This window comes from Stylophora pistillata, chromosome 1 (assembly GCF_964205215.1).
Source record: "Stylophora pistillata chromosome 1, jaStyPist1.2, whole genome shotgun sequence".
Lineage (NCBI taxonomy): Eukaryota > Metazoa > Cnidaria > Anthozoa > Scleractinia > Pocilloporidae > Stylophora > Stylophora pistillata.
The window spans coordinates 22,060,079-22,087,465 of NC_142519.1; the positions used below are offsets into that span (position 1 = coordinate 22,060,079).

General features: G+C 37.1%; 2 protein-coding genes and 1 long non-coding RNA gene across 6 annotated transcripts; 1 reads left to right on the forward strand and 2 right to left on the reverse strand.

Moving 5' to 3' along the window:
- Positions 1–402: 402 nt before the first annotated feature.
- Positions 403–27,387, reverse strand: LOC111339760 (uncharacterized). 4 transcript variants are annotated; one of them, XM_088744336.1, is made up of 11 exons: positions 26,597–27,387; positions 25,605–25,809; positions 6,293–6,377; positions 4,525–4,632; positions 4,138–4,260; positions 3,865–3,978; positions 3,610–3,657; positions 3,329–3,387; positions 2,849–2,917; positions 1,905–2,015; positions 403–1,436 (listed from the first exon to the last, which is right to left on the reverse strand). In XM_088744336.1, the coding sequence occupies exons 3-11, from the start codon at positions 6,344–6,346 to the stop codon at positions 1,313–1,315; spliced, it is 810 nt and encodes a 269-aa protein (XP_088600462.1). In that variant the 5' UTR covers positions 6,347–6,377; positions 25,605–25,809; positions 26,597–27,387; the 3' UTR covers positions 403–1,312. The 4 variants fall into 4 exon arrangements, with proteins under 4 accessions (XP_088600462.1, XP_022802214.1, XP_022802213.1 ...); XM_022946479.2 differs by lacking the exons at positions 25,605–25,809; positions 26,597–27,387 and adding exons at positions 6,645–6,727; positions 9,358–10,026; XM_022946478.2 differs by lacking the exons at positions 25,605–25,809; positions 26,597–27,387 and adding an exon at positions 9,358–10,051.
- LOC111339761 (uncharacterized) lies at positions 7,257–15,372 on the forward strand. Its single transcript, XR_002695690.2, has 4 exons — positions 7,257–7,512; positions 13,343–14,375; positions 14,885–14,950; positions 15,094–15,372. It is a non-coding gene; the product is annotated as an uncharacterized LOC111339761 (long non-coding RNA).
- Positions 23,135–25,315, reverse strand: LOC111345418 (G1/S-specific cyclin-D2). Its single transcript, XM_022952693.2, has 5 exons — positions 24,808–25,315; positions 24,491–24,706; positions 24,116–24,269; positions 23,707–23,855; positions 23,135–23,364 (listed from the first exon to the last, which is right to left on the reverse strand). Exons 1-5 carry the CDS (start codon positions 25,030–25,032, stop codon positions 23,233–23,235), a joined length of 876 nt encoding a protein of 291 aa, XP_022808428.1. The 5' UTR covers positions 25,033–25,315; the 3' UTR covers positions 23,135–23,232.

Consider the following 27,387-nt stretch of genomic DNA (forward strand, 5'->3'; position numbering starts at 1 on the left):
AGATGGGATTTTGGGAGGTAAATATCAACGAAGGATTATAGAAAACGAAATGTAAATGATGTTTTTGGAATGAACGTTCCAGTCCAGTTTGAGAAACTTTCAACAACCCAAACCGGTCAATCCAAAATCTTCAAGTAAGAACAAGGAACAGGCGTTGTTTTCCGTGCTTAAGTTCTCATGGCGTAGACTAGACTGAATGAAGGTGTTAAGGGAAGATCGGTAATGGAAAGATGTCTGCTGAGGACCCACTTCACTGTATTATATTATTTCAAATCTCTGTTTCTAAGGAGAGCCTGGCAGAGCAAGTCGTGTTTCAAACCTGATTTAGACCTCACTGGCCAATTAAATTGACCAATCGAGCGAGAACAATTCATTGTTGCCATTTCAGAGAAGAACTGACTATTCTTAGACTGTCTCAGGTAGCTTACCTTCGACTCTTCGTTTATTCTATTTAGTGAGGCTTTTCAGTAGTTACTGATCGATAGCCTTAAAATTTTTGGTCGACGGAGCGCAACGGAACAGAGCACAAAATTAAAAAGGTTTCAACTGTTTACGGCTTGCTTCTCCTTATCTTATAATCCGGAGTGTTAATGTTTCAGATGTAACAGGAATAACGTAGACGTTGCATAAAATTTGACCTTCATAGAAATCACCTAGTTCTTGGCTCATATCAGTGTTGCACCAAGGACTGAAGTTTCCTCTTTCCAAAGGGGTTTACAGGGAAATTCTAGCACGTCGCCTGCTTCTTTTTAAACGACTGGATTACTTTTCTACATTAGACTTTTGTTCTTTTAACCTCCTTGTAATAACTGCACTTGTATCCTAAATACATGCTATTTACTCCTCTAGAAAAAAAATTCCAGTCAAAAACTATTTACAGCCATTTCACATGACATACGTGACACACTGCATCTTCGAAGTCTACCCGATTTTCAAGATTTTTTACAAAAATTTCGTATGGATTTCTGATCTGTCAGTATAAGTAGTTTAAAAACATTTACCCTATTGATATAGGAGCTGAATTCCCAGGGCGGAATTATATAAAGGTATTGCAAAGTCAAGGTATTTTTTACATAGTATCCCCATATTTTACATGCAATTAATTGATTTTAAATGGCCAATATATCAATAATTCTAAAAGATGACTTCTTTCTCAACGTTCGATAAAAGTATTCCATCTACATCCCGTTGTTTCTATATAACTGAACTTGTTTCCAGCACCATCATACAAATACATCACACGAGAACTATTACAATCGGCCTTGCTCTGTAGGACAGGAACTGCTTGGAAGCCAATTGTCATCTCCTCGGTTCAACTTTGTGTTTCAAGCTTGTGCAAGCTGTAAGGCTGAGGTGTGCAGAAGTTGTTATTTTTTCGGAGATGTTCCAGTCTTGCCAGGTTTTGCTGTTTGTAAACGGCGTTTCTTTTCTTGAGACTGAGTCGGTAAAAAAGTGAAAGCAAAAAGAAAACAAAAATTTGTCAAACTATACATTTAGATAATTTATCAGTGGACTCACATTTTATCAGGAAAGAGGGCGAACACTTACGTTTGGAAAAGTAGGTAAAAGTGATCTGTATTAGAAAGGTATCTAGTAACCTTTGGAAGGATGAAGTTGGTTGTAGCTTGATAATTATTGACGCTTTGTTTTTTTCGTTGCTACAACCCTATACCATTCTTTTTAATGTTCCTGATAATAGAGAGGAACTGCGGGAGTTGCTAGGTATCAGAATTGTTAAAACTGAGTACCAGTCCTAACGATTCCTACAAAAAATCTAGCATTTAAACCGATCGTTTAGACCGATACATCAACACAATGGGGAAGCATATAGCTTCAGTTTGAAACTGAGAGGAATATGGAGGTATCACTGATTTACTCCAGTGAAGCTTTGTGGGGGCTCTTACCATTTTAAGCACGTCCCCGTCTGAGTTCCTTTGCTTCTCATTTCAGGTCTTTCTCTTCTTTCTTTCTCCAGAGAAACTTTACGTAATCTATTCAGCTCTGTCAGCAACGCTCTAAAAATTCCAGAATTTAAATTTACTTTTATTTTTTTTAACCAAAAGCTTGTCACCAAACGGTTCTCGACTTTCAGGTGTTTACTTCTGGTGTAAACAAGATACCAGACAGATGGTCTTTTGGTGAAGATAAAACTCATCAAAAAGTAAACTAAGATTTTTTGGAAGGGACTCTCACATAACGTTTTATCTTGTACGTTTCGGTTGCAAGATATTGGAAAACAAGCAAGCATTCTGATACCATATAATCCTTATGAAGTAAAAAACTGATAAATGCAAAGTTCTGAACAACAATGGCGGAAACGAAGACAAACGAACAATTTAAATCAATTAATCAGAAATAGTTTTTCAGGCCAAGCTTAAATAACCGTGAATAAAACAATAGTCTACATTACACTGTATGAAAATAAAGTACATTTTGTGCCGACCTTTAAGAGTGAAAACACTTGCTTCCATTAAGGACATTAGATTACGAACGTAAAATTCCTCTTGTTTTCTTGTTTCTAGATGGAGACTTGGCTCGGTGGTTAAAATTTTCAGTCTTTTCAACAGATACATTAATAGATATCAGGCAAATAAAAAAAAAAGGGATAATTATCTTTCTAAATGAACTTGTGCCAGTTAAAGCAAGGTCACACGCATGCGCTTCGTGCGTTCTTAACTAATATATCCTTGTTTTTGTTCTCCATTCTCAATTGATGATTTAAATTTCTTTCCGGTTCGTTATAACCTGATAACCACTTTGTGTTCTCTCTGTCTAAATAAAAAATTATTCAGCTTTAATCCTGATCTAACTTAATTGTATGGTGGCTGGAAGGCTTCTGTCACGTTACCTTACTGTCGATTCAAGTGAGTCCACTTTTTGTCGAAGTATGCTGTTTTCTGAATTGCACGTTTCCACCCTGGAAAAGAGTGGGATCAAATTGCTTTTCTATAACATTCTCAGAGCAATTCTGTGACACTTATATAAACAATCAGCCAGTGTAAGGGTAAAAAAAAAAAAGACGAAAGCAGGCTAAAAAAAGGTTAAACTAGGTTTTACACTCGAATATATATATATATCTAAAAAATGAAGTAAAATGAAGCGAGCCCTTAGTGTGTAACACTTCCTAATTATATTTGCGGCAATAATTCCAATTTTAAGTTTTATAAGCAATGGTCACATTGCGTGCATGGTTCTTGAACATCATATCCATACCCATCCCCATAGGTGTCACCAAATGCTTTTTAATTGAAGTGCTAAGAAGTTAAGGGTCCTAGTTACTTTGCTGATAATTTTTTTAACGATTTTATTTGTTAAATTTGCGACTTACCTTTTTTCCAAACCTTCGACATACTCCTTTTTCTTTCGTCGGCTTTCTTGTGCAGAAAGCTTGGAAAAGAACAAAAAATAGTATAACAAATCGTCTTGAATTTTAGTTTTTCCTATTTTTACAACCTTACTTAAGTTATTATTGTGTCAATTAAGTTGTAGATCTGCAAGAATTGGCACAGGTGTTCGATGCATAAGGACTACATGAGGTATAGAATATATTTAGGATATACTGTCAAAAAACTGCTACGTATAATACGGGAAGCAATGATAATTCCTTACCTTGTTTTTAATCTTACGCCGAATCCTTTTTAGGGCTCTTTCTTCTACCTAGAAATAATATGTTGCCACCTTTTAGTAATCATTTCGTTCTGAGCGCTGACCAACAAAAAATACTTTCTGACGGTTAGTAAGACCGCGGCACCGGCTAGCAAAGGACGCAACAAGAGATTGAAAAACAGTTTATGATCTCTTTCTATTATCCAGTCTCCAGCTGAGAGTGTAGGAGCCATTTTAATGAATGAACTTTAGATATACCTTAGTCAGTGGTATCCTGCTTGGTACTGGAAGTCCTTCTGAGACGAAAGTTTCCTTTTCCTCGTCTGTGAGTTTTACTTTATCATCGCAGCCACTCTTAGCGAAAATGACGTCCTTCGCAATTTAGATAAATAAATAAAAAAAAATTTATCAATATTTCATACCATAAATCAATATTCCGTTCTATGGTTCACGTCACTCCAAAGAAAATAGAAATAGGAATGAAGACAGCAGCAGCTGAGTAATTTTTATTTCATATTTTGTCGTCCTTACCTGATCGCAATCGTCGTCATTGAGTGAATAACCTTGTTCTCCACTGACGTCAATATCGCTGCTGTCTGATTGCTCTTGTTCCTCAAAGAGATCTTCTGGGTAAGATGCGACTTCTATTTCTTTCTGAGAAGAAAAGAAAAGGCTTATGGTGTACACTTAGATTAGGGGGTCCTATTTTTTTCTCCCTTGAAGAGCAATGCACTGCTGACGGTCGCACAAGACTTTGAACCTGAGAATTCTGCATCTCACGCTCAAGTCACTTCGGACGTGGTTAGCAACCTCAAGTAACAAAGCTAACGTTTACGTTATACTGTTTGTGATTACGTTTTAAAAAATTATTCTTGCGACATGAACAATAATGAAAATTTAGTAAGAAAACGTTCCTACCTTTTCCAGCAGCGAAGAGATCTTGAAAAGAAGTTTTCTATCTTGTGTACGGTCCTTTGAAGAGCTTTTCAAGCTGAATGCGTGACAGCCTTTCGATGAATTTGCATTCTAATGGACGGAAAGAGAATATCAAACGTGACGAAACCTTTTGTTATGAAAAAAAATATATATTATTTCTCATGGACCAAAGTACAACAAAAATGAATAAGAAAGAACTGAACTTGATGAAATGAAATCCTCTTAAAACGAACCCAACCAGACTAGACTAGCTCATAATAAAACTCGTTCTCACTAAAAACCCGCTTACAATGACACTTTAAAATTCACTGAATGCCAGACCTTTTTGCTAACATCCCTATAGGTGGTTTACAACCAATCTCTAGAGACACAGTTAACAAAGATGAAAGGAACAAATGTTGGTGGACGAACAAGAGAAGCTACTGAGATATCTACATGGCGGCAATGACGTAACGTGCAAACCACCTATTCACAGTACATCGTAAAAGGATCTGGCCACATCGTAGAACTGAAATGATTTCGAATGATATCATGAAACAATGTTTGATTCCAAGACCAGATAATCATGAGACAAACCCAAATCAAATAACCATGGATTTTTGACATTTTTTTGTATATATTTTTACAACTCATACTTGAACCGAACGAATCTCCTTCACAGCTCTTTGACAAGCTCTTTTCCTTTGGAATTTTGTTTTCTCTGGCCCCATCGCTTTCAAGACCTGAGGTAAATGTATTTGAAATCTGCAACCTAATTCCTCTTAAAGATTTAAAAGTAAACGAAAGCGAAGCTTTGCTTAACAATTGCAAATATCAGAACAAGTAAAGTATAGACTGTGACGCATGTTTAATTAGGTGTGATCGGTGTGAATTTTCATCCCTGACTCTACCATACATATTCAGTAAGGACTCAGAGCAGCGCTCTGCTGACTGAGCATGAAAACGAACGCTCGAACCTCCTCTTTTGTCCAACAAGAGCCATATTTTGTTATTTCAACCTCTCCTCATTAGCAACCCAACCTTTACGCGCTCGAGGAGACAACCTTTTTACCTTTATTTCGTCAAAGAGAAGAAAAAAATTTCCTTCTAGCAAAAGTGAACGTTTCACAGACCTTTGTATTCACAGTGCCTTAAATCGGTTTGTTCTGTTGCCAATTTTCTCCTGGAAATCGATTTTTGGTTTCTTCCTTATTTACATGTGAATCTGAAATTTGTTTCCTAATCATAAGCTGTAGTAAACACACCTATACTTACCTATAACCGCCAACTCAGTATCTTCAACGGCCTATTTTTACAGAACTCAATGCGGCCATAATGAAGATATTTGAATGCACTAGCAAATTGTCGAACTTTGTGCGTTTGATTCATTATTATATAACAACTAGAAAAACAGAATCATAAAAGAAAATAAGCCAAACGCGATCAGAAATATTTTGTTATTAATTTTTTTTTGGATAAAACCCATTTCCGTTTGCAGCATCGATACAAAAAAAAATAAAACAAAACAAAACCAAACTGAATTTTTAAAAGATGTACTTCTCGACTTAGACGAAGCAGCGCGGTATAACATACGGCTGTGAAGACTTGGACGGATGTCTATGAATTGATTAATAAGTCGTGTTTTTTTTGTTGTTTTTTTTTTTTTTGTTATTTTTTCTTTGGCGTATCAGTACCATTAAATAAAAATCCCTCTATGATTTGCATAAACTTTAAGCTTTCTGCGCCTGAAAATCTAACCTATGCAACTCACCTTGAGAGAATGAACACCTGTAAATTCGTCATAAGCTTGGTTAAACGCCTCCATTGCCTCGTCTTCGTCACGTAGCAGTCAGAAACTACAAATTGAAGTGAATAAATAATTTTGTTTTAATTTCACAGACATTTTCTACCGACGTAAAAACTGACACAAGAATGATCAGGACAATGATGGATGACGCAAAGAGGAGTTTAAGGACAAGTTGAAGAATAAACTATAAATTTAAACACCCTAAAATTGCCGTTGGATTATTTATTACAGAAAACAGTTACTTTGTAATAGATACTAATATCGTTAATGGAAGCATTGTCGTATCAAAACCATTAAATATCGCACGAAAACTCACCATCTGTCGCCGGGTCACAAATGCAAGCAAAGCATGATTATTTCGGTTGAAATTATGGCATTTCGTGGCGATCCATAAAAATGCTGCATTCATGTTCAAGAAATGAAAGGTACTTAATCATACTGATTTTAAGTGTGATACAAGTACAATAACGTTTACCCTTAATGAGTTTTTCATCTATGACGGATACGACTAAATAGAAGTTGTTATGAAGCTGGCACTTCCTTCATCACAACTGTTTTGGTAATTCTAATTTGAAGATATGTTGCATTGTTTTTAACACATAGCAGGTAGAACCTTTAACTTGCATAAAAAACCAACATTATCGACGATGAGCTGTCGCCTAGAAATATGCATATAGAGGATGAAGCAAGTCTTTAGGCAGTTAGAGTGCGGATGGTCTACTCATCCACAATCAGTAGGGGAAAGGCAAATCCTACCTTTACAACGCAGTCACTCCTGCATCTCCTCCCGTATTCATTTTCTATCGCAAAATTCAGTGCGAGTTTTCCCCTTTGACGACTAATTAGTACGTTTTGGCTGAAAAAGTGGACAAGTTGCTATGCAATCAGGACGTGAAAATAACCTCGAGCGTTGGTATATTGCCGCTACTACGGTTGTATGAGCGAATCCCAATTTTTTCAAAACACATCTTTTCCCGTCAGACTGAAATAAGTCCGCCTTACCCCGTTTAAAACAGAATCTGGACCTTTTAAGTAATAAACCGAAAATTCTTTAGGTCAACCAAATTCTTCCCACTGAACTGTAAAGCTGACTGTCCATTGGAGAGGCGTTCACGAGGTGTATGCAAATCAAAATAGAAGTGGAGAACATGTTGACCAAAAACACGTTTAATACCATTTTACACGTGAGTATGGTTTGCTGTTTCCTCATCTTTTCAGTCGAAGACAAATTACAACAAATGTCCAGCGCATCGGTCATTATTGGAGGATGTTTCTATGGCGCACTTAGATCTGCGTGGAAAAAACGTCAACTGGTCCAAAGAAGAGGGCTGATTAGTGCACTTAACTTTAGTCAAAATACGGGCGACGTCTTTGCTGTTAAAACTTAAAAGTTTATTGCCAGCGAGCTTGCTCACTTTTTTCCAATACTGCGCTTTTATTAAAAATTGCAAGCAATTTTAGAACAAAATGAGAAGAGTTTTTCAGACAGCTTTTCTGTACTCGGTAAACACGAATTCAGTAACTGTCGTCATGTAGGAAGAATCTTTCCCCTGCACACGTTTGTGTTACTACAAGTTTCGACGTGTTGCCACGAACCAGAAAAAATCGTCGTATAGTATAATTCAAGAGTAACTTTCGCTCTGATTAAACTGAGATTATTTTCAAAATGCATTTGTAGCCTTGACCTATACAGTGCAAACGAGAAAAACTGTAAATGAAGTAATTATGTCACGAAAAAAAAAACACTACGATTTAAAAGTGTACATGTCTCGTGTACAATAAGCAGAGACTAAACAATGCACCTTTGCTTTATTTACACATTGAAGAAGAAAAAATTCAAAATTCTGAACAAAAAGGTATTTTCAGCCGAATGGAAATACAGTTCCTTTTCAATTGAAGAAAGCGATACTATAAAGAACTAAGTTGCAAAATTGTGAGATATTTGACATTGCTTACTCACTAAAATGCGCATTTGCCAATTTTTTTTTGTTAGCTGAAAAATCAAACAAGTTCCATGAGATCTCCCTTGATATCCAAACAGCATTTTCTGGTGTAAATTTTCTGCTTACATCAGGATTTCTATGGTTAGCATTTCGAGAATTTTCCTTTTTGTTAAGCTAAATGGGTGATGTAATTACGAATGTGTTCCAAGTCTGTTTAATCTTGTAGAACTGCAGGGTTTCTGCCTGTTCCTGTTTAAACAGCTGCCCATCATAAAAAGCCCAGTTTACAAAGCAAGAAACATATTCGCAAATTTACATTTCTTAGAAGGTAAAACGTTCCGCCGGACGACCCAGGGTTCGTGTCATCTCCGGTCCACCACAAACAGCAAGCACATAATGCAATAATTAATTTTCTCGCCCACCACTCAAAGTTTTTGCATGAAGTTACAAGCGCCGCTTTAATCGCCACTTTAAATGGAGGACCATTTATTTTGAAAGGGATTTTTAAGAAGAATTTCTTCTTATTCTATCCCTTAAATACTTATTGCTTTGTGAACTACACTAGATAAAAAAAAAGAGCGAGACTATTTAAAGCCTTCACGCGTGGAGCCTTAAGATGTAAATAATAGTTAAACACAACTTTTTTCTCCTGATCTCAACATTTATAAGGCTTACATCCTAATTTTTTGGAGCCAGAAATGAAAATCGATCTCCGAATAGACCGGATGGAAGTTATAAAGAAAATTCAGAGTTTAATTCTTCTGCAAATATCTCCAATTTCAACCACCTTGAATCGTGGTTATTGAATGAACGGAGCTTCCAAATATTACAAGGCAAACGTTTCGCAATAACGCCGTAAAGATGTAAGAGTTATTTACTTCAGCAAAAATCGGCGTAAAAGAGGTGAATGGAAAAAAGCCGATCTTAATCTTGTGAGTGAAACGCCACTAAACCATAACTTATTAAGGCCAAGTTCATATTGGAATTGCTAGAGTAATTAATTCCGATTCTTTTGCTATAATATAGGCGACTAATTCAAATATCTCTGAACGATGAGAAGAAAAAAAAAGAAATCAAGGATTTTACCTAACTATAGTGAGGTCCACAGAGAGCGCTGATGTAATTCCTTCCTCGTCTGAGTTGCTTTGATAATTTCCCACAAGACGATCGAATGTCGAGAATTAACAAACTCAAATCAAAATTTTCTATTTTCCTCTTGTCATGCAAATAGGTCTCATTAGCAATGCAGGCCACCCGCGCTGGACCGGCTGAGACACAATGAAAGTTCATGCAATAAGAAGGGGATATGGTTATTTATTCAACAGTTCCTTATTTTCTCAATTTCACGCCACAGTTAACACGTTGTCGAGTAAGTTTGCTGACGGCAGGCGGACACGTGGCACAAACGCACGATGAACTAGCTCGCTCTCGAGTCATGAGTACAAACGTGGCGTTTTCAACAAATGAGAAAACAGGATTCGATGACTATGGGAATAATAATAAAAAAAAGAGATCGCATGATTGAATTTCGAAGCAAATTATTGATACTGGAAAAAGCGTTCAAATTTTCTTCAGTACAATAGATACAGAGGACTCCTTCAGAAATTCGAAAAATTTTCCCCATTCTTCACGTTTTGCGCCAAGCTTACGCGAAACCATACGTGGCATTTTAATCTGTTGTGTTGAGTAATTAAAGCTGGTGTATTGTGGGAAGCTTTTTTTATTCACATCCACCAGACAAAGAGGATTTCTTATTCTTGAACTTTTGAAGGTTTATCCGCTGAAAAAGATACGTGAAGCTAAATTAATTCAATGCGAAATGACAGTAACAACAAATAACACTGCCTGACACGGCTACGAAATGAATTCGAAACTACAACAAAATTCGCATCATTAATTCAAATTAATTGCCATTATTTTCGTCACCGTTTCTTAGCAATTTAGTTTAAACCGGTGCAAATGTCTCACGGTACGAAGGTATAGGTAAAAACTACTCAGTCAAAACTGTTTCTGCTGTTACCAAAGAAAGAGGACAAAAGGAATTGTGTGCTCTCAGGATGTATGCTTGGAGTAAATATAGGTGTATCTTTGTTGAAAAAAGTTTTATTTCACCATAAATTTGAGTTCATTCTATTTATATTACTATTTTTATAATTTCACCTTTTGTTTGTAAATCTTACACGGTTAAAACTTATGACCACCTTATTCACATTTTTATAAAAACCCAGGAAAGAAGGATAAAGAGTAAATTGTAGACGTCACAAAGAAACCGTCAAAGTTTAGCACGTACGGAAAATCTTTTGACCACGTGTGCTGTTTACATTAGTGGACAGGCATTATCCCACAAGTTTCTAAGCCAAGTAGTCTTCGTTTTTACGTTCATTTTGGTCATCTCCATGTCCTTTATTAGTTCCGACCATGCACTGGGATGGAATTTGCCTACAAAAAGGCTACGGACGTAGAGAGACATTACATCCCTTCATTTGGTAGTGGAAATCTTAAGACGTTACGTCCTTTTATTACGTCTCAGTTAAAAAAATTGTTTTTAGATTCCAGAAAACCCTAGAATAAAATTTTACCTGTAACACAGTGTAAATAAGGTCTAAGAGGATACTGGTAAAGAGAACAAATGCTAAATGCTGAACTAATAACGAAAACAGTTTCAAGTTTACCATAGAGGGCAAATTTAATTTCGACCGTGAAAGTACATCCATTTCGTCTGTAACTGATTAAAGATGTTTTCATTCAAAGTTTTCGATGACGCAAAGAATTTTTTTTCCAATAAAAAAGGAATTTACATAGATTAGTTATAAAAAGGTAAAAAAATAAATAAATACTAAGAATCCTGGAGGATAGAGAGAATAATTTGGTAATGCAAATCTTGAGACGTTACGTCCTTTATTGTGTCTCAGTTAAAAGAAATAGAGGATATAACATGTCCGCGCGGGGATACGAATTTTATCTTGGAGTGCTGTAACTATATCTCACGAGCGAAGATAAATTTCGTATCCCCAAGCGGCCATGTAATGTTCTGTTTATTTTATAGATACTGATGAAATTTCCAAATAAAACGCAACTTTTTTTTATTCATTTTCGAAACAGCAAAATAGTGCAATTAAAGTGGTCGCCTATCGCAAAATGCCTGTCATAAAAATGTTGTGAAACTCGGATATAAAGTTATAAAGGAGAACAGATAATACTTACATTTTCTGTTCCAAAAAGTCAAAATTCTAATGAAGAAGGCAAATTTACATGCGACCGTGAAGGTACATCCATTTCGTCTGTAGCTGATTAAGGATGCTTTCATTCAAAGTTTTTGATGACGTAAAGAATTGTTTTTCCAGTAGAAAAGGAATTTACATAGATTTAATAGCAGTAAAAAGGTAAAAAACAAATACTAAGAATGCTGGAGGATAGAGAGAATTAACACGGATTGCAAATCACGAGCCCAAAACATTTGGCCATAAGTTTTCAATCGTTCTTTTTCTTTTCTTTATTTTCATAAGAAAAGAAGATAATGAACACCTACTGCAGATTGTTATTGTGTAGTAGTGAAATCAACATTGATCAATCAATCAACTGACCATTTAAAACACTTCACTGTTTTAATTAATTAATTCTACGAATCTATACGGACCATTTAAATCGTGAAACGATCTGTATGACGCTAATGACAGACGATCTCAGTGACTTATTCCATTAAGGGAAGAATTTGACTTTTATCGAGCTGACTATGAGGCGAAGTGACCTGAGTGTTATAAATTCATTTTTCTAACCCAATCAGAACTTGCTATTGGCGACCATAGCTACTTTTTGTGAGTGTAAATATACTAGAGTCCTATCACAAATGCTAGAGATAGATTGGCTAAGCTATTCGCTACCTCTCACGTTGAACATTAATTGATCAAAGTGTACAGTCTAACAGTGTGCGGTTGTAGAAAAATGAATTAAATTCATGAGTGTATGTTTTTGGTATGTAGGAATTAAGAAAAAAAAACAAATGAATAAAGGCTGATAGTTTCGAAAGAAACTGTTTGGGGCTGCGTCGGTGGGAGTAACGAAATAATTTGGATATATCAACAAAGTTGAAATGGTAAATTGGCCACCGTAATGATTACAAAAGCTGACGTTTCGAGCGTTAGCCCTTCGTCGAAACGTCAGCTTTTGTAATCATTACGGTGGCCAATTTACCATTTCAACTTTGTTGATATATCCAAATTATATAAGAAAAAAAAAGGCTGCTGTTTGTCCCGGGTGATTGGCCGTAGAGGTTTTGTGCATTTGTGCTCGCTCCACAGTTTTGAGTAAGGTAAGGGTGCGCGAGGCTTCAACACCAATCGCTTTAGTGTACTCCGGAATAAATGCCAACTATTCATGGTACTTTTCAAGTGACGCATGAGAGGGATACTCTTTAAAGACGTTCAACGGTACCTTCTGCACTCAGCCTCGCATCCCGTGGTTAAAATAGGAAGATCGAAAAAAAAAAACCGTTATGTAGAGGTATTTTTCGAGAAACAAATCAATCTATCACTACCGTAAACCCTTTAACTCCCAGGATCTGATTGTTAATTCTTCCCTCTGGCTGCTGCACATTTCCTTGTTAATTAGTTACAAGAATTTGGTGTTAGATCGAGATATAGAGGATTTTACATGGCCGCTTGGGGATATGAATTTTATCTTCTCGTGCTGAAAGTATCTCTCACGAGTGAGCGCAGCGAATGAGTGAGAGATACTTTCAGCACGAGAAGATAAAATTCGTATCCCCAGGCGGCCACGTAATGTTCTGTTCATTATATAGAAACTGATGAAATTTCCACATAAAAAACAACTTTTTTTATTCATTTTCGAAACAGCAATTGGGTAATTATGTTGGTAACCATGGCCACACCAATATCCTCACGCGTGAAAGATAAAAATAGTATCTTCACTGCGCGCGGTGAAGATATGATTTTTTAGTAAAAGGAGAAATCCTGGTATTTCATCAGTATCTATATAATAAAACAACTTATACCTTATTATTTTAAGTATTCTCAAGGCTTATTACCTTTTTTTTTTTTTGCATAATTCATAGGGAGAAGTTACATGTTAATCACTTTTGGGAGTTAAAGGGTCAAAGACTGGTTGGCTTTGCGGAGTCACCCATGGCCATGCTGATTCAGTTAGCCTGAAGCTGGAGTCAAATGGAGGGTCCGTTTTCAAACCTCGTCTCTAACCATTCATCTCCAATCCGAAATATGAGTTAGGTAGAGTTTCTCAAGTTTGATAATTTCTTGCGTTAGTGGCATGAAGATACTGATTTGTAGTTTATAAATTGCCCAATCGATTAATTTTAAGCAAAGAAAAATCAAAGCCAGATAAAATTTGGATGTGATTAATAGAGGTAATTGAACTGAGTGGAGTGCAATTTGTTCTGAAATCATACGATATACGAGTGATTTCAAAATCGAACGTACGCACCGCGGAACTTTGATTTGAAATAACAATTATGAATTCAGAACGAAATTGCAGGACGCGAAGTTCAATTACGGACTTCTTATATCCATTTTCAAATCACAGAATTAAACCGCTCAAATTTAGGATTTGTGTGATCATTACAAATTTTACATTGATCCAGTGCTGAGCTAGTTTGTAAAAAAGTTGTATTTTATTTTCCTCTAATTTGATTGGTTACTTTAAACTAGCCTTGGAATATGATTGATTTCTGTGTTTTTTAAGGTTCCTCATAGGCTGGAAAAATGGTGCCATTTGTGAATAAATCGCACCAATAAGAGCCAATAAGATTGCACCAGTTAATTCAAAACGGATGTAATAAATTACTTTACCAGTTTCGTACCTTCATGTAACAACTTCTTCCCTCGTGGTAAGGAATGAAGGATCGACAATTACAATTTATAATCATTTTTGAACTTCAAAGGGATAAATTGACAGGCCTAATTACAATGAAACGCCGCTGGAAGTGGCATTTGTTGTCTCTGGAACTATTTAAATAACAAACTAAGTCAGTTTGAGGTACCTTTGTTTTTGTTTTGTTTTTTTTATCAAATGAGGGATTTGTCTCCCGGGGACTACTACAATTTTCGAGCAGGTCGATGTTGAGATAATGGGTAAGTTTCTTGTAGGTGAAATTAGTAATTTCAAAATTGATTTGAAGAAAAAGGACTTAAACAATCTATAGTTTAATAGGCCCGAAATAGTTAAGCTTTTTAAGAAAAATGGTGTGAATTATCTTAAAGAATCGTATACTGGTCTCGACCATCTCTCTATTTCTTAAGTCAAACTCTTCTTTAGTATCGTGGTCATTAGTCATTCTATCAATTTCATTTTAAGTAAAGTACAATGAGGGTCACTATTTTATCAGTTTTAACTGTAAAGTGTTTTCACCCTCATTAAATAAAGTTATCTCTCTCTTTCTCTCTCTCTCTCTCTCTCTCTCTCTCTCTCTCTCTCTCTCTCTCTGACGATTCATGGTGTAATAGAGCTCATGCTGTTAGGGAAAGTGTGCAGGTGCACGTGCCGTTTGAGACCTCCAAAATGAACTCAGCCACGCCAGACAATGAGCGGCATAAGTGATGAATGAAGATGGTTTTATTTTTACCCCCGTTTTCTTTTCCAGGGTGGCGCATCTCAAACCATGTATTGTCAAATATGAAGTCAAGGGTTAGATGAATAAGACTTTTAGGTAGGAATGCGATTAGGGATTAAATTTCAAAGCTTTATTTCCCTAAATATTAGTGGGATGCTGTTGGAAAAGTCTTGTTACTATTTCAAGAACACCCCTGGTATATTTAACATAACTTACGCTTTTTGCTCTCTGTTCAAAAGGGAACAATGTCCCACGGGGGAACCACTATAGCCAATACTCAAATTGTTCAAGAGTGGAATAACAGTCAGATATATTCACTTCAGGGAGTCTGATGTCCCACGGAGTGCTTTCCTCCGCAAAAGAAAAGAAAAGACAGAAATAACTTTGACCGGTGTGGATGCAGTGATGTGTAATGTTTAGGTAACAATTTGCATGGTTTTAGAAGTAAGGCTGGCGACGAAGTTATTTTCTCTCTATTGTAATCTCACTGTCGAGATGTAATAAAAGGGTTCATACTAGCTGTTATTAAGAAACTATTTTTAAAAAGTTCCATAGCTGACTTGATTACAAAAATTAACCAACTCGAGCATAAGTTTTTAGAGTTTTATAATTTATGTCGCTGCATTTGTGAATTTAGAAGGATCTTGGAGTTAAAAAGATAAAAGGAACGAAACAAGCAATTATGCAATTGTAAAGAGGGTAAGTTTCAAAAGAAACTGTGGTACTGCGTCGGTGTGTTAGAGCGACGAAGGGCTAACGCTCGAAACGTCAGCTTTAAAGATCTTTACGGTGGACAATTTACATTATCAACTTGGTTGATAAAACCAAAATAATTGTGCAATTAGGTTTTGTTTCAAAGAAATAGGCGGTTCGAAATGTATAAAGGCACTCTGAATGACCTGGGATTGCAGAGAAATATTTATTTGGAACAAGTAATTGAGGAAATTCAAATATTTGAGAAACAAATCGAACGTATTGTTTTTCCTGAATATTTTGAAATCAGACAAGGTTTGGGCGGTCTTATCTTTTTGCTGTCGGAACATTTTTTCAGACGATATCAAATTCTTTAAATGTTAATGATATACGGAAAGGCAGAGAAAAATTCCATTATCGCGTCTCATAAAATGGCTCGAAAAACTGTCCAAGTAGAGCTATGGCATTTAGCATTCATCCGTTTTTGGCTGTGAAATTTTTATTGGGGCTCGGACTTAATTATTTTAGATTAATTATTTTAGACAAAAGGATGGCAATGAATGCATTGAGAACTTGATTAAACCTTTTCATCTCGCCACTGACCGAACACAAAGAAATATTTCTGTACAAAGTAGTTATCACTTGACTTGCTCAAAGTACGGCAATTGAATAAAGAGGCTGTCTGTGTTTCTTGGAATTTTACGGGAAGGACTCTTTGTTTAAAAAAGAGAAATTTGAGCTACATACATGAACAAATTACTGGGAGTCCCTTTCTAAAAGTGCAACCCCACTTTTAGAAAGGAACTCCCTGTTAGTTGCGACAAATGATATGTATTAGGACTTTTGACAACAGCTATCAAGGTTATGATAAAAGATTTTTCCTCCTTCATTGAGATGTGTTCTTTTGAGCTGGAACTTGATTGTGCCTTTGTACAGAATATTCTTTGTGACACGTTGTGTTAACAACATTTGAGAAGGGCCCGAAAAAGGTCTTTTCCATTCCCCACTCTTTCAAAACAATAGTGCCGATATGTGGGCATGTTTCCCGCCAAAAATGTACTGAAGCCAGGTTCTGACCAGCGTTACAGTAGTACTTAAATAGCTGATCGAACGAACAATTTAAAAGGACCTCCGATGAAAATAACAACAGGTTTAAGTATGATGCGACCAAGTATTTGGAAAAAAACTTTATATTTTGTCCGGCATTTCTGATCGCAGGCCGAAGAGAACAGGAAGAAAAAAAAACCGTTGGGTTTTTTTGTAGATTTCTTTTTCTCATTGAGAAACGTTTTATATTAAAATTGCTGAAGCCATGAAAACGTCCCATAGTGAAGAATCGGGTGGATCAGTGACTCAGAAAGAACAACATTCGGGATTCTTTAAGGTTGCTCTTCTATGTCTTGTTACTGACTGAGTGTAGGGAAGATCTTTCATGTGGTTTAAATAACATTTCTGTTAGTTTCATATTGAATATATGGAAGGCACACTTCAGTCCAAGGTTTCTTCGTTGCAACTTGTTTTTGTCAGAGTTGGCAAAGGATTATTCATGAATTTCATATTGATCATATAGAAGCTTCATTGCAGCCCAAGGACTTCTTATTCAATCCATTGCATTTCACTTTTTGAAGGGAGACATTAATTTACACCCTGAGGCAGGCTAGGTATGATATACAGTATGAACGTGCGGCTAACCATGTAGTGTACAACTGAATGTCTTAGTCTTACACAAATTCAATCTAAGGTTTTCTCATCGGATTTAACCACTTCTCGGGTTAGCGTATGAATCCGCTAGAAGCCAAACTGCTAACATGGGAAAGAGATTACAGTGAAGCAATATCTTCATGGCTTAACTCTTCAGTGCTGTGTTGCGGCTGAGGACTTTTTCCTTTGGTGCTGAAAAGCCCAAGAAAGCGAAGATCCCATTACGTTAGAAAAACAAGTACGTTTTGGTCTTTTTGACGCTGAAATAATAAAAACCGGAACTCACAAAGTCCTCAGTGTGGTTCTGGACACTTCTAAAGGAGCCTGTTTGTCTCTCCAGCTGTTGTTTCAGTCTACCAAAAACACTTCCGTAATAAGTTGCATATTTTGACGTTGGGTGCGTATTCGTAATTTTGGTTTGTTTTTCCATGCACATATTGTATGCATACAGAATGAGAAACTCAGGGACTATCTAATAAAACATTGCATTCTCTATGTTTTGATACACACTCATTTATCACACTGCAAATCACACCGTTTGCAGTTATACCAAGGAACGATGCCTCAGGCAATCACGCAAAGACAGGAGGGGAAAATTCTATATCGAAACCAAGACTTTCTTATCGTGAACCAGAGTGAGAGTGTCTTGTTCGAAGAGACAGTGGAACACCATTTTTAGCGATCAGTTCGTTTTGAGAGCTCAAATTGGAAGCTGTGGGTAAACGAACATCCGAGATTTGCATCTTTCCGCCCCAGTTCTCGAGTGAAAAGCTGCTTTATAATGATAATAGAGACTGAATATCTCGTAATTCGTTTAATTATCTCTGGGCTGAAATGTTTTCATCCCTCTCAATGTGTAAAAACTGAAATTCATGGCTCAAGCTAAATTCTTGGACAACTTTCAAACAACTTGAAATAGTTACTTTATATACTTTTCAATCTGATAAACCTCATGGATTTGAGGAACCACCGAATCGCTTCAGTGACTATCTTCATCGCGACGACAAAAATCGAATTTTTTTCCGCATCTTTGTCGAAGAGGTTTCTATTACACAACTTCTTGGATATCAACCCCTCGGCTTTTTGCTTTCACTTCAGTTACGTACTAATTACTTGCCAGTCATTTCTGTTCTCAGTCCGTGATCTCCGCTCAGCCGAAGGTAATCATCATGACGGAAGCATTCTGTGATCTTTACATTTATGACTTGAATTTAGTCCTTTGGAAAACCATTTTTTTAACGTGAAGACATAGTAGACATTTTTTTGTTTAAATTTCATTTGAGATGGGTCAAGTTCAAGGCAGAATAACAATTTACTCCATAACCTGTCTGATTAGTGAATAAAAGCCGCCTGAAATTCTTATCATTTGTTCACGTACGAAAGCAGCCTTATGAATGTGGTCTTCATGAGTTTACCAGCCATTGCGAGCAAATTCATAATTAGCCTTTCCGCTTTCACAGGACGCCTTTTGGTGTAGCGTAGCGTTTCAAAGCAGGTGGAATTTATGTAATCTCTGCAGTCGCAAATTTCTTCCCTCTGTCGTCCCTTACTAAAATGCTATTCAGTGGTGAAGATAAACGAACATGTAACGTTAAAGTTACTTTTCTTTCTTTCAGACGACTTTTGAGTCATGGTATTCCAAAATTATTCCTCCAAGACACACCACTTTGATCAGCAACATAATTCAAATTGTTTCCCGAGATAAAAACCGGTACTCAGACTATTAGACAACCTTTGAGGGCTTTAGTTGTCACTGATAGACAACAATTGATGGTGTTTCACTTTAACACTCTTAATGCTACTCAATCCTTCATAAATCATGTCGGCCCCAAAAAACTGAAGAGATTTATTATCTGACCGTATTGCTCTCTTTCAAAGACTGAGCAACTTCAAATTCTTGAAAATAGCTCAGTAGCAATCGTGAGGGTAATTATTCAAGCTACTTGGAAGAAAGATTAGAGAGAAGTAAAATCACGGTACCCTCAAGAAACTATCATATACCTAAATTGCATTCGCACAGTGATTACAGGCCAATGGCATTACGATATCAACACCCGAGCTCTTGACAAATGATTTTCATCGCTTTCCCTTTCGTGATTGTTGAACTCGGTCCAAAGGTGGACTTTCACCCCTCAAAATTCTCCTTCTAATCAATGGCCAAGGTTAACGGTATAGACGAGTGCCGTTGAAAATAGATGAGAAAAAAACGTTGAGGAAATCGATCAAGTGTTAATGAGCATTAAAAGAATTTGCATTTTCATAACTGAAAGATGTAACATGAACAAGTATTGTTTAAGACAGCTGCTTTTGGCTCTTGATCAACTCTGCATTCTTGCATTTGGAAAAGAGATAGAGAAGGGGCTACTGTAGTGTCTAACTCACGCTTTTTGCCGATCAAAGCACGACAACTTATAATTTGCCGTGATGTCATAAACAATCCTTAACTTTTATTTCCTTGCCACGGTACAACAGAGCACATCTATAAAATTTTAAATGAAAATGTTGTTTTAAAAAAATGTTTTTTTTTTTTATCGTGATAGCCCGGTCGGGGTCCTCTCTCAAGAGGTTTCTCTCACACTGACGCGAAAACAAAACTATCATCGCTTATCTTAAAAGCCATATCACAATCAAATTGTGCTGTAGGTAAAAGTTTCGGATGATGGCCACCTAGAACTAGTCAAAGAAAGCCGGGTTTTTTTCGACAGCAGATACAATTGCCACCGGTCCCGTGAAATGAGGCAGGGTACGGTTTCACGAAAGTGTAAACCTTAAGAAATAAAAGCCGGCAGTTAATGATGGACAAACTACTAAAAAATATTACATTATTTATAACTGGAGCTTTTCAAATTTCTAATACTTCCAACATGTTATCTGCCAAAGAACAAGAAAGCAATTTTTGAATGCACTACTGATTTAAATGGTCATTTGAGATGAAGAAGCATTACCAAATATTTTGGATTGTCTAAGATAACTTGTTAATCTTGCAGTTGTGCACGCAACTGCTACCATCCAGGACAGGAATGAGCAGTGATTGAATATATCAGATGCAAAACCTTGTTATTTAGAGAAGCATTCTCGAAGCCTCTTAGATTTTTCCGTTTGAGTGTCTTAAGAGTGTTATTTCAAGAGCTGCGCGCATTAGTCTGAGATTCCATTAAGAGTTTTGGGGTAACCTGAATATGAACTTTTCAGAGAGACCTGACACTGACTTTCAGTGAGAGAATATTCAGTTCTTAGAAGCAAATGTGTGTGTTCCTTAACTGATTAAGCTTGTTACACCTAGTGTGCTGACTTTAATTTTAATTTCACTTGGGTTGTAACTTAGCACTGAGTTAGATGATATTGAACCGGTCACATTTTATTAACAAGATTGATCGAGATTCTCTTTTCACTGACTTTTGGACCTTTATCATTCAGTTTATCCAAGTTGGCGGAAACTTGAGATAGGTGTTTCTGCAAACGAAAGATTTTTGTTATCTCTGAAAAGTCATAAAATATCCCTGTATTGTCTACTTTATGTGAAGTATTACATTATGCTCTGTCCTCTTTTCTTTATTAAAAATCTTTCATTACTAGCACGCTCGCGATCATGCGTAATTCCTTTATGTGCGGATTCAGTCCAGAAGCTAAGGAATCCTGCTAGAAAAAACGCCTAGGTATTTCAAGCCCCAGTATTAAGATACCTCTACACTTTGGTGATTTTTTTCCATCAATCGTTGGATTCTGATAAGAGGCCAAGTTATCTCTGCGATGCAAGTGTTTAAGAGTGGCCGGTTCTTCTGAAAACTGAAATATTTACTTTGAATACTAAGCCGACACTCAGGAAGGCTTAAATGGAATACTTATTTATCTAATTAAAGTCGAGAAAGGGTGGACTATGTTTGGAGAAGCAACTGATACCAACTTCTTATCTGCGTTCAAGTGTCTTTTCAGTTTCCACTGATATTACTGCTTGGGAAAGCAGTATATATGGGACACGAACTTCACACTCCGGGCGAAGAAAATCATCATTCTTTCCGTTGCATAATGTTTTGCCATGTTGCCAATGTAGGAAGATAAAGCAAATAATTACCGATAATCGCTTGAGACAAAATTTTAAAACGCAGATAAACTCAAACTTTGTAACAACCAGCAATATTCGCGGGTGACACCATAACAGGTGTACTAATGAGAATCTCAGACACAGTTTCCTCTCAAAATTTAAAAGCATTAGTATTAAAAAGTCTCATGGAACATTTGTCTGTTTTCCTTACGAATATATCTACTCAGTTTGAATTCTTACTAACGAGCTGCGCTGTAAAAGTGAACTCTTTCTAGAGCAGCAGCTGACAGTGCCTATTACATAACATTCAGTTGGTACATAACTAAAACCTTTTCACAAAACTGTTTCTTAAGAATAAAGAGATCCAGGATTTAGTTATCATCATTGTGGTCAGACACATACAAGTCTATTTCCATTACCCATTAACACTGAAATTAAGATTCGTTGTTTGGGAATGTAAGTTCCTTGTCCGGATATTTTCAAGTTTCGAGAACCTGCTCATTGAAGTGCGGGCTATGCTGTTTGTCTAAACAAAAATTGCGGAAAAAATTCTAATTTTAGAACAGGTAACTGTTCAGGAAAGTAGGATTTCATCATGGCAGCTCAGCACATTCATTAAAATCGCAATGTAGAGCTTTGTAACTTGAAATTCAGTCGACAAATAAGTTACGACTGATAAAGAAATATTGTCCTGCATAGACACCTAGTCAAGCGTCAGTGGAGTCATTGGTCTTGCAAACAGCCCGGTGGCAAATGTAACGGGATCGAATGTAGTTGTACTTTCTTAAGTCTGATCATGTAATAGTGAGAAAACACTCCTGTTTGTTTGGCAGTAGTGATCCATTTCTGGAAATTTGCGACGGAACGGCATCATCAGAAATCTTGAAGAAGAAAAGGTAATTTGTTGTCTGTGTACCCTCTAACCGGTGGCCTTTATGAAATTCCTGACCCGTATCGATTTGAATTTTTAACCTACTCGTGGGAACATTTTCCGAAAACAACGGTGGCTCCGCATAGCTCGCACTTCAGTATGTTGATTGTGAGACAACATCATGCAATGAACTATAACCAAGCACGATTCAAGTTCTGTCGCCGTGACGCAAAAATAATTAATAGTAGTGCCACCTTAACTATGGTACGTGTCCTTATTAGCGATCGGCAATTAAGAAAACTGAACTCTAAAATCAGAGATAATAACACTTTCGAAAACAGATAACGTTAATTGAAGAATGACGTTTTCAAAAATCATCCAAGGAATTTTTTAGCACGTGGCTTCATGTTCAAGACAGGTGTACATCAGAGTTTGAGGGCAGGCAGCGCGGTTAAAACACACATAGGGCAAATATAGATTTCTATCGCGTGTTTAAATCATGTCGAAAGTGTGCACCTGAAATAATAACCGCACAATTTCACTGGCCATGCTTTGGCTGTCAAAGTTGGGCGAATTAGTGCCAAGGCTGTCCATTTAATTGACACCGCTTGGGTTCGGACGGTGATAAAGAGAAGGGTGTAAACAAATTGGTAGCATTTTTTAGCGTGTGGGTTGGTAAACATAACACATCGTTAACTAAGCAGCACAAAACACACTTGTTATCATTTCAAATTCAAGCTAAAGGATTTGTGATATTTGCTTTCTCTTAAAGAATGCCTTTCACTCTTCGGTGGGCCTAATTCCATTTGCTCTCTGAAGGCAAACGCATTCTTTGAACAAAGACGTCACTTCTAATTATCGATGCGTGCACTTTAAAGAGAAAGGAAACCGGAGCGTGTTATCTCGAGCGTTTTTTGCATGAAAAACAACTCGGGCGCTGGCAAGCCACACACTTGGAAACAAACGACGGCAATTTGAGAAAATTCTAGTCTTTATTACAGTATTTACACACGATAGATAGGTTGGCACACACACACGGAAGGTTCTGTGACAGTCCACTAAATGCCTCTGTCAAAAATGGATTTCCTGTAAATCTGTCGGCGTACTCGGCGAGCTTCCATTTTCGATTTTATCTAATGGAGTTTCCGTGACATTAAAATGAAGTACTTCTTCCATCAGTCTTTGACACGATTGCAAGTATTCCTGAAAAAAAAAATCCTAAAATAGATCACTTTCCACTTTGTTTGTTTTAGCGTTTTCATTTTTATGCAAAGAAACGTTGTGTCTTAGGGAAGAATGTTTCTCTTTCTAGCTGATGATATCTCAAATGACCAAAGCGCGGGCCTCTTGGTGCAAAAAAAGTAAAAAACTGAAATCTTAAAAACAAGAGATAAATGTGTGAAAAACCTGCGGGTGTTATCAAAATTTGCGCATGGCTTTTTCCTTATTTGCTCTTTGCAAAACTTTGTTTGCACGGCATAAATGACAAGTCATTCCGAACACTTTTTAATTCAAATTATACAATTTTTTTCCTTTCATCCGTACCGGTTCGATATTTGTGAGCCCTTGTAGGAATGATTCAAGTTCTCCTCTTGTCCACTCGCTTTTTTGTTCTGTTGTTGTGAGACCAGCAACAGCCGCGCAAATAGACGACGCAGCCAAAGTGGATGGTGGGTACATCAAAAACTTCTCATCTGAAAAATGAAGAATTTAAAAAAATTAAAAAAAGGCATGTAGTTATGTTTAAAAATATAATATGGCAAAAATAAAGAGAAAAGCATAACTTGCGAAAAAAAAAAAAAAAAGGGGGGGGAGTAAAGTGCTACAATAGACGAGTTCAGTGGTGGCATACATTTTAAAGAAGTTAAGGTATGATGGGCGGGCGCAGACAGTCTTGAAGACTGAGATATAATCCTTATCTTTGTAAAGTAAATAGATAGGAAGCTCGTCTTACCTGTGCAGCATAAAGCGATGAAAGTCGCCGCATGCTTTCGGATCACGCTTTCATTGGGTAAGGAGAGGCGGCTAAAAATCTGCTCTAGAAAATCGTAAGGAGTAACGGCTGACAAGTCCCATTTAAGTTTCCCAAGAACTAAAATTTCCCAATCCTGCACGAATAAGATAAAGAGAGAAAAAAACGTTACCATAAAAGAACAAGGAAAATCACGTTTTCTGGTATTTAGTTAGAAATACACTTAACCGGAGATAGATTTACAACTCGTTGAAATCAGCTGCCAGACCGCAAGCACCCGAACACCAGAGAAGAAATGAATGAAATTATGAATGAACATATTCCTAAAGTAATAATTTTTTTATATCGTATACTTACCAGTAATTCCTGACACGTGATGGAATTATCTGTATAAATACACAGCTTTTCAGCCGATAGCGGTGATGTCTCTTTAAGTTTGCTTGCAATAAACATACACACAGCGCCAAGCAGTTGAAGCTGGCATTTTCTGGTTGGTACGACTGATAAAAATCGGTCTAAATAGTTCACTGCCAGTGGAAAGACCTCTTCTTCGCACATTTGCTCCTCGCACACCTGACAAATTCAAAACAAGGCAAATCTTAGCACCATTATCACATCGCAGTTCAGCAAAGGGATATACACATTAAAAGAAGGATGTTCGTGTTCGTACTTACCTCTAGCATCCATTTCGTAACCATTCGCCTCATGTGAGGCTCAATCTCCTTCTGTACAATGTTGAAGTATCTACAACTGGGAATGTATTTGTCTTCGCAGGTCAGTAAATTACGCAGAACACGATCATCTTGAAGTAGAATTGGATCTTGGTATGCGTACCGAACTCGAGGTCCCTCGCAACACAACAGTTCCATGTTAGATTCGACGCTGGCAGCGGAAGTCATGCGCTACGCTGACACGGAGAGCGCCGGGGATATAAAGTAAGCCAGTTTGCAGTCGCAGGCTTTGATTACAGCAGCAGATACTCCAACGGATGGAAGGAATGCTGCTGAATCTCTACCTTTAGCGTGTGGCCTCTTCGCGACTGACCCCCGGCGCAACTAAGCTCCGCTGTCTAGTGTGCTTGCGCTAGGCAAGGTGCGAAGAGAGCCAAAAATCTGGGATTCTGTAAATTTATAATTGACAATCGGTCATTAGGCATATGCACACCGACGTCTCCACGTTGCTGGGTAGATTTTCCACTTACGCTAGGCAACGTGCATTGTGACAGCTTCCTGTCTTTCATTAACTGACCAATCAGCGAGTAGCGGCACGGGCGTATAGAAGACTATCTTTGGCCGCAAAATCTTAACTCCACCGGAAACGATTATGAAGCTATCACACAATCTCACCGTGAGGATTGAAATTTTTACTTCGATTTCCCAAATCGTTTGATAGTAAAAGCAATCAGACATGGTCTCTGTATTACATGATTGACTGGTTGCTCTTTCGCTTTCATTAACGCTTTATTTCCTACCTTTAAAATCGAACAAGGTGGAGCTAAAGGTTACGTTCCAAGCATTCCAGCACTTAAAACCAACCGCCCATGACCAACAAAATGAGTGTTGACACCTAAGGGTTTTTGTAGATCAAATTTCAATGAATTTTTATCTGCTGACAGGTTGCCAAGTATATTTGCGTCTCGGATTTTCTCTCCCAACCGCTGACGCTTCATCGATGCACTGTAAGAAAGATGAGAATATAGGCACTTTACGGGAAATGTATTTGAAATTTTTTCTGTTGCGCAAGGAATTAAAGGAGTTCAAAGAGATTTTATTACCTTAGTAAACTTTTCAAAAGGTCACGGATGATTAGAAGAGCATTGTTCTAAATATACCCAATGAAAGAAGCTAACTAAAAACCTCTATAATCCATGCTACAGTCTATGAACAGACAAAGATTATCGTAAAGATTCAAGTTATTAAAGGTTTGAAGTATGCAGGGTTAGGACTGGATTACATTTCAACCGAGCAAGTTTACGAGGATTTATAAGTGCGATACTCTGCGGTATCATGATTGACAGTTCACAAGTTAACCAAGAAATTTAACCCGACATCTACATTTTTATGAAACTACATAGTGTTAAAATAGCATCGTTCAGAGCTAAGTAATTTACTACAGCAAAAATACTATTTCTATCGTAGATCCTTAATATTTAAAAAATGTTTAGATTTTTCTGCACAAATGCCCTCATGGCGTTTTTGTTTTAAAGTGCAAATCTGTATTGATTTTTCGGTCTCCGCGGGTCAATGAAACAATACAACACAAGGTACAACAATCTAACAAAACATACTAGGAATGGTTGATATACTCTTCAGGCGTTAGTGTAGGCTCGATTTGAGCTAAAAAATCTCTGAATATTGCGTCTTAATCATGTAACACCATACATTCTGTTCAAAAATTCTATTCAATTGCAGACCACGTAAACTAATTGCCTCAAGAAGAAAACAATGAAATCAGCATATTTACGTGTTAATCATGTTGATTTCAATCTCCCTTTTGATTGTCTTTTAACTTCAGTGGCTTTACGTGATTGAAAATTTGCACTCATAAATTTCTCGAAAGGAACAACATGCCTATTGCGTCTACGAATTTAAACGCAATTGACCCATGGCACTATTGTTTTGTCAAACAGTTGAAATGTTGAGGTAATGACCTAGCAACACGTCTCTTGCCAATGTTTAAGTACCACTGGCTTAAGTACGTCGATTACAAATGGAACACGGCCCCAGTTTTCGAACTACAGATCGATAGCCGGTCGGCATTCTATATTCTAGATGAATTCTGACGCGTCCGCTTAATAGGAAAGTACGAGAAAACAACCAGTAATTGTGCTACGCAAAACGGTCTTTTCCTGTTTCTCATGCGTATTTAGTTTCCGACTGATCCTCTTTCGACAACAGGAAATTTATAATGAGTGAAAGCTGTTTTCCGCGCCAGGGGAGTAAATCTGTATTGTGTAATCATTTCCCACGGAATACTAAAGTATGCACTTCTTCGTTTCGCCAGATAGCAGAATAAAATGACCTTTCACCCTCAAAACAGCTGGAAAACCATCTTAGTGTTGTTTTTAACTGCTGGCGGATTTTCCACGGCACTACACGATTCTATGTCCGACGGAGGCCAATACACGTTCGGATGTTTATCAGTAGGTACCACCTGTACTGCTAACAGCTTGCATAATAAGCAATCTCGCATCCTGCACGAGAACAAATCATTAGCCACTGAGACGGGTCATCTAGTCTGGACTGGCCACTTTA

Excerpts from the sequence above, each read along its gene's own strand:
- LOC111339760 (XM_088744336.1), bottom strand. The coding sequence starts at position 6,346 with ATGGAGGCGTTTAACCAAGCTTATGACGAATTTACAGGTGTTCATTCT. Across the intron at positions 4,633-6,292 it reads CAGGTGTTCATTCTCTCAAG|AATGCAAATTCATCGAAAGG; the intron begins GTGAGTTGCATA and ends TCCGTCCATTAG. Across the intron at positions 3,658-3,864 it reads GCAGGATACCACTGACTAAG|GTAGAAGAAAGAGCCCTAAA; the intron begins GTATATCTAAAG and ends TATTATTTCTAG.
- LOC111345418 (XM_022952693.2), bottom strand. The coding sequence starts at position 25,032 with ATGACTTCCGCTGCCAGCGTCGAATCTAACATGGAACTGTTGTGTTGC. Across the intron at positions 24,270-24,490 it reads TCACGTGTCAGGAATTACTG|GATTGGGAAATTTTAGTTCT; the intron begins GTAAGTATACGA and ends TTATTCGTGCAG. Across the intron at positions 23,856-24,115 it reads CATCGCTTTATGCTGCACAG|ATGAGAAGTTTTTGATGTAC; the intron begins GTAAGACGAGCT and ends TTCATTTTTCAG.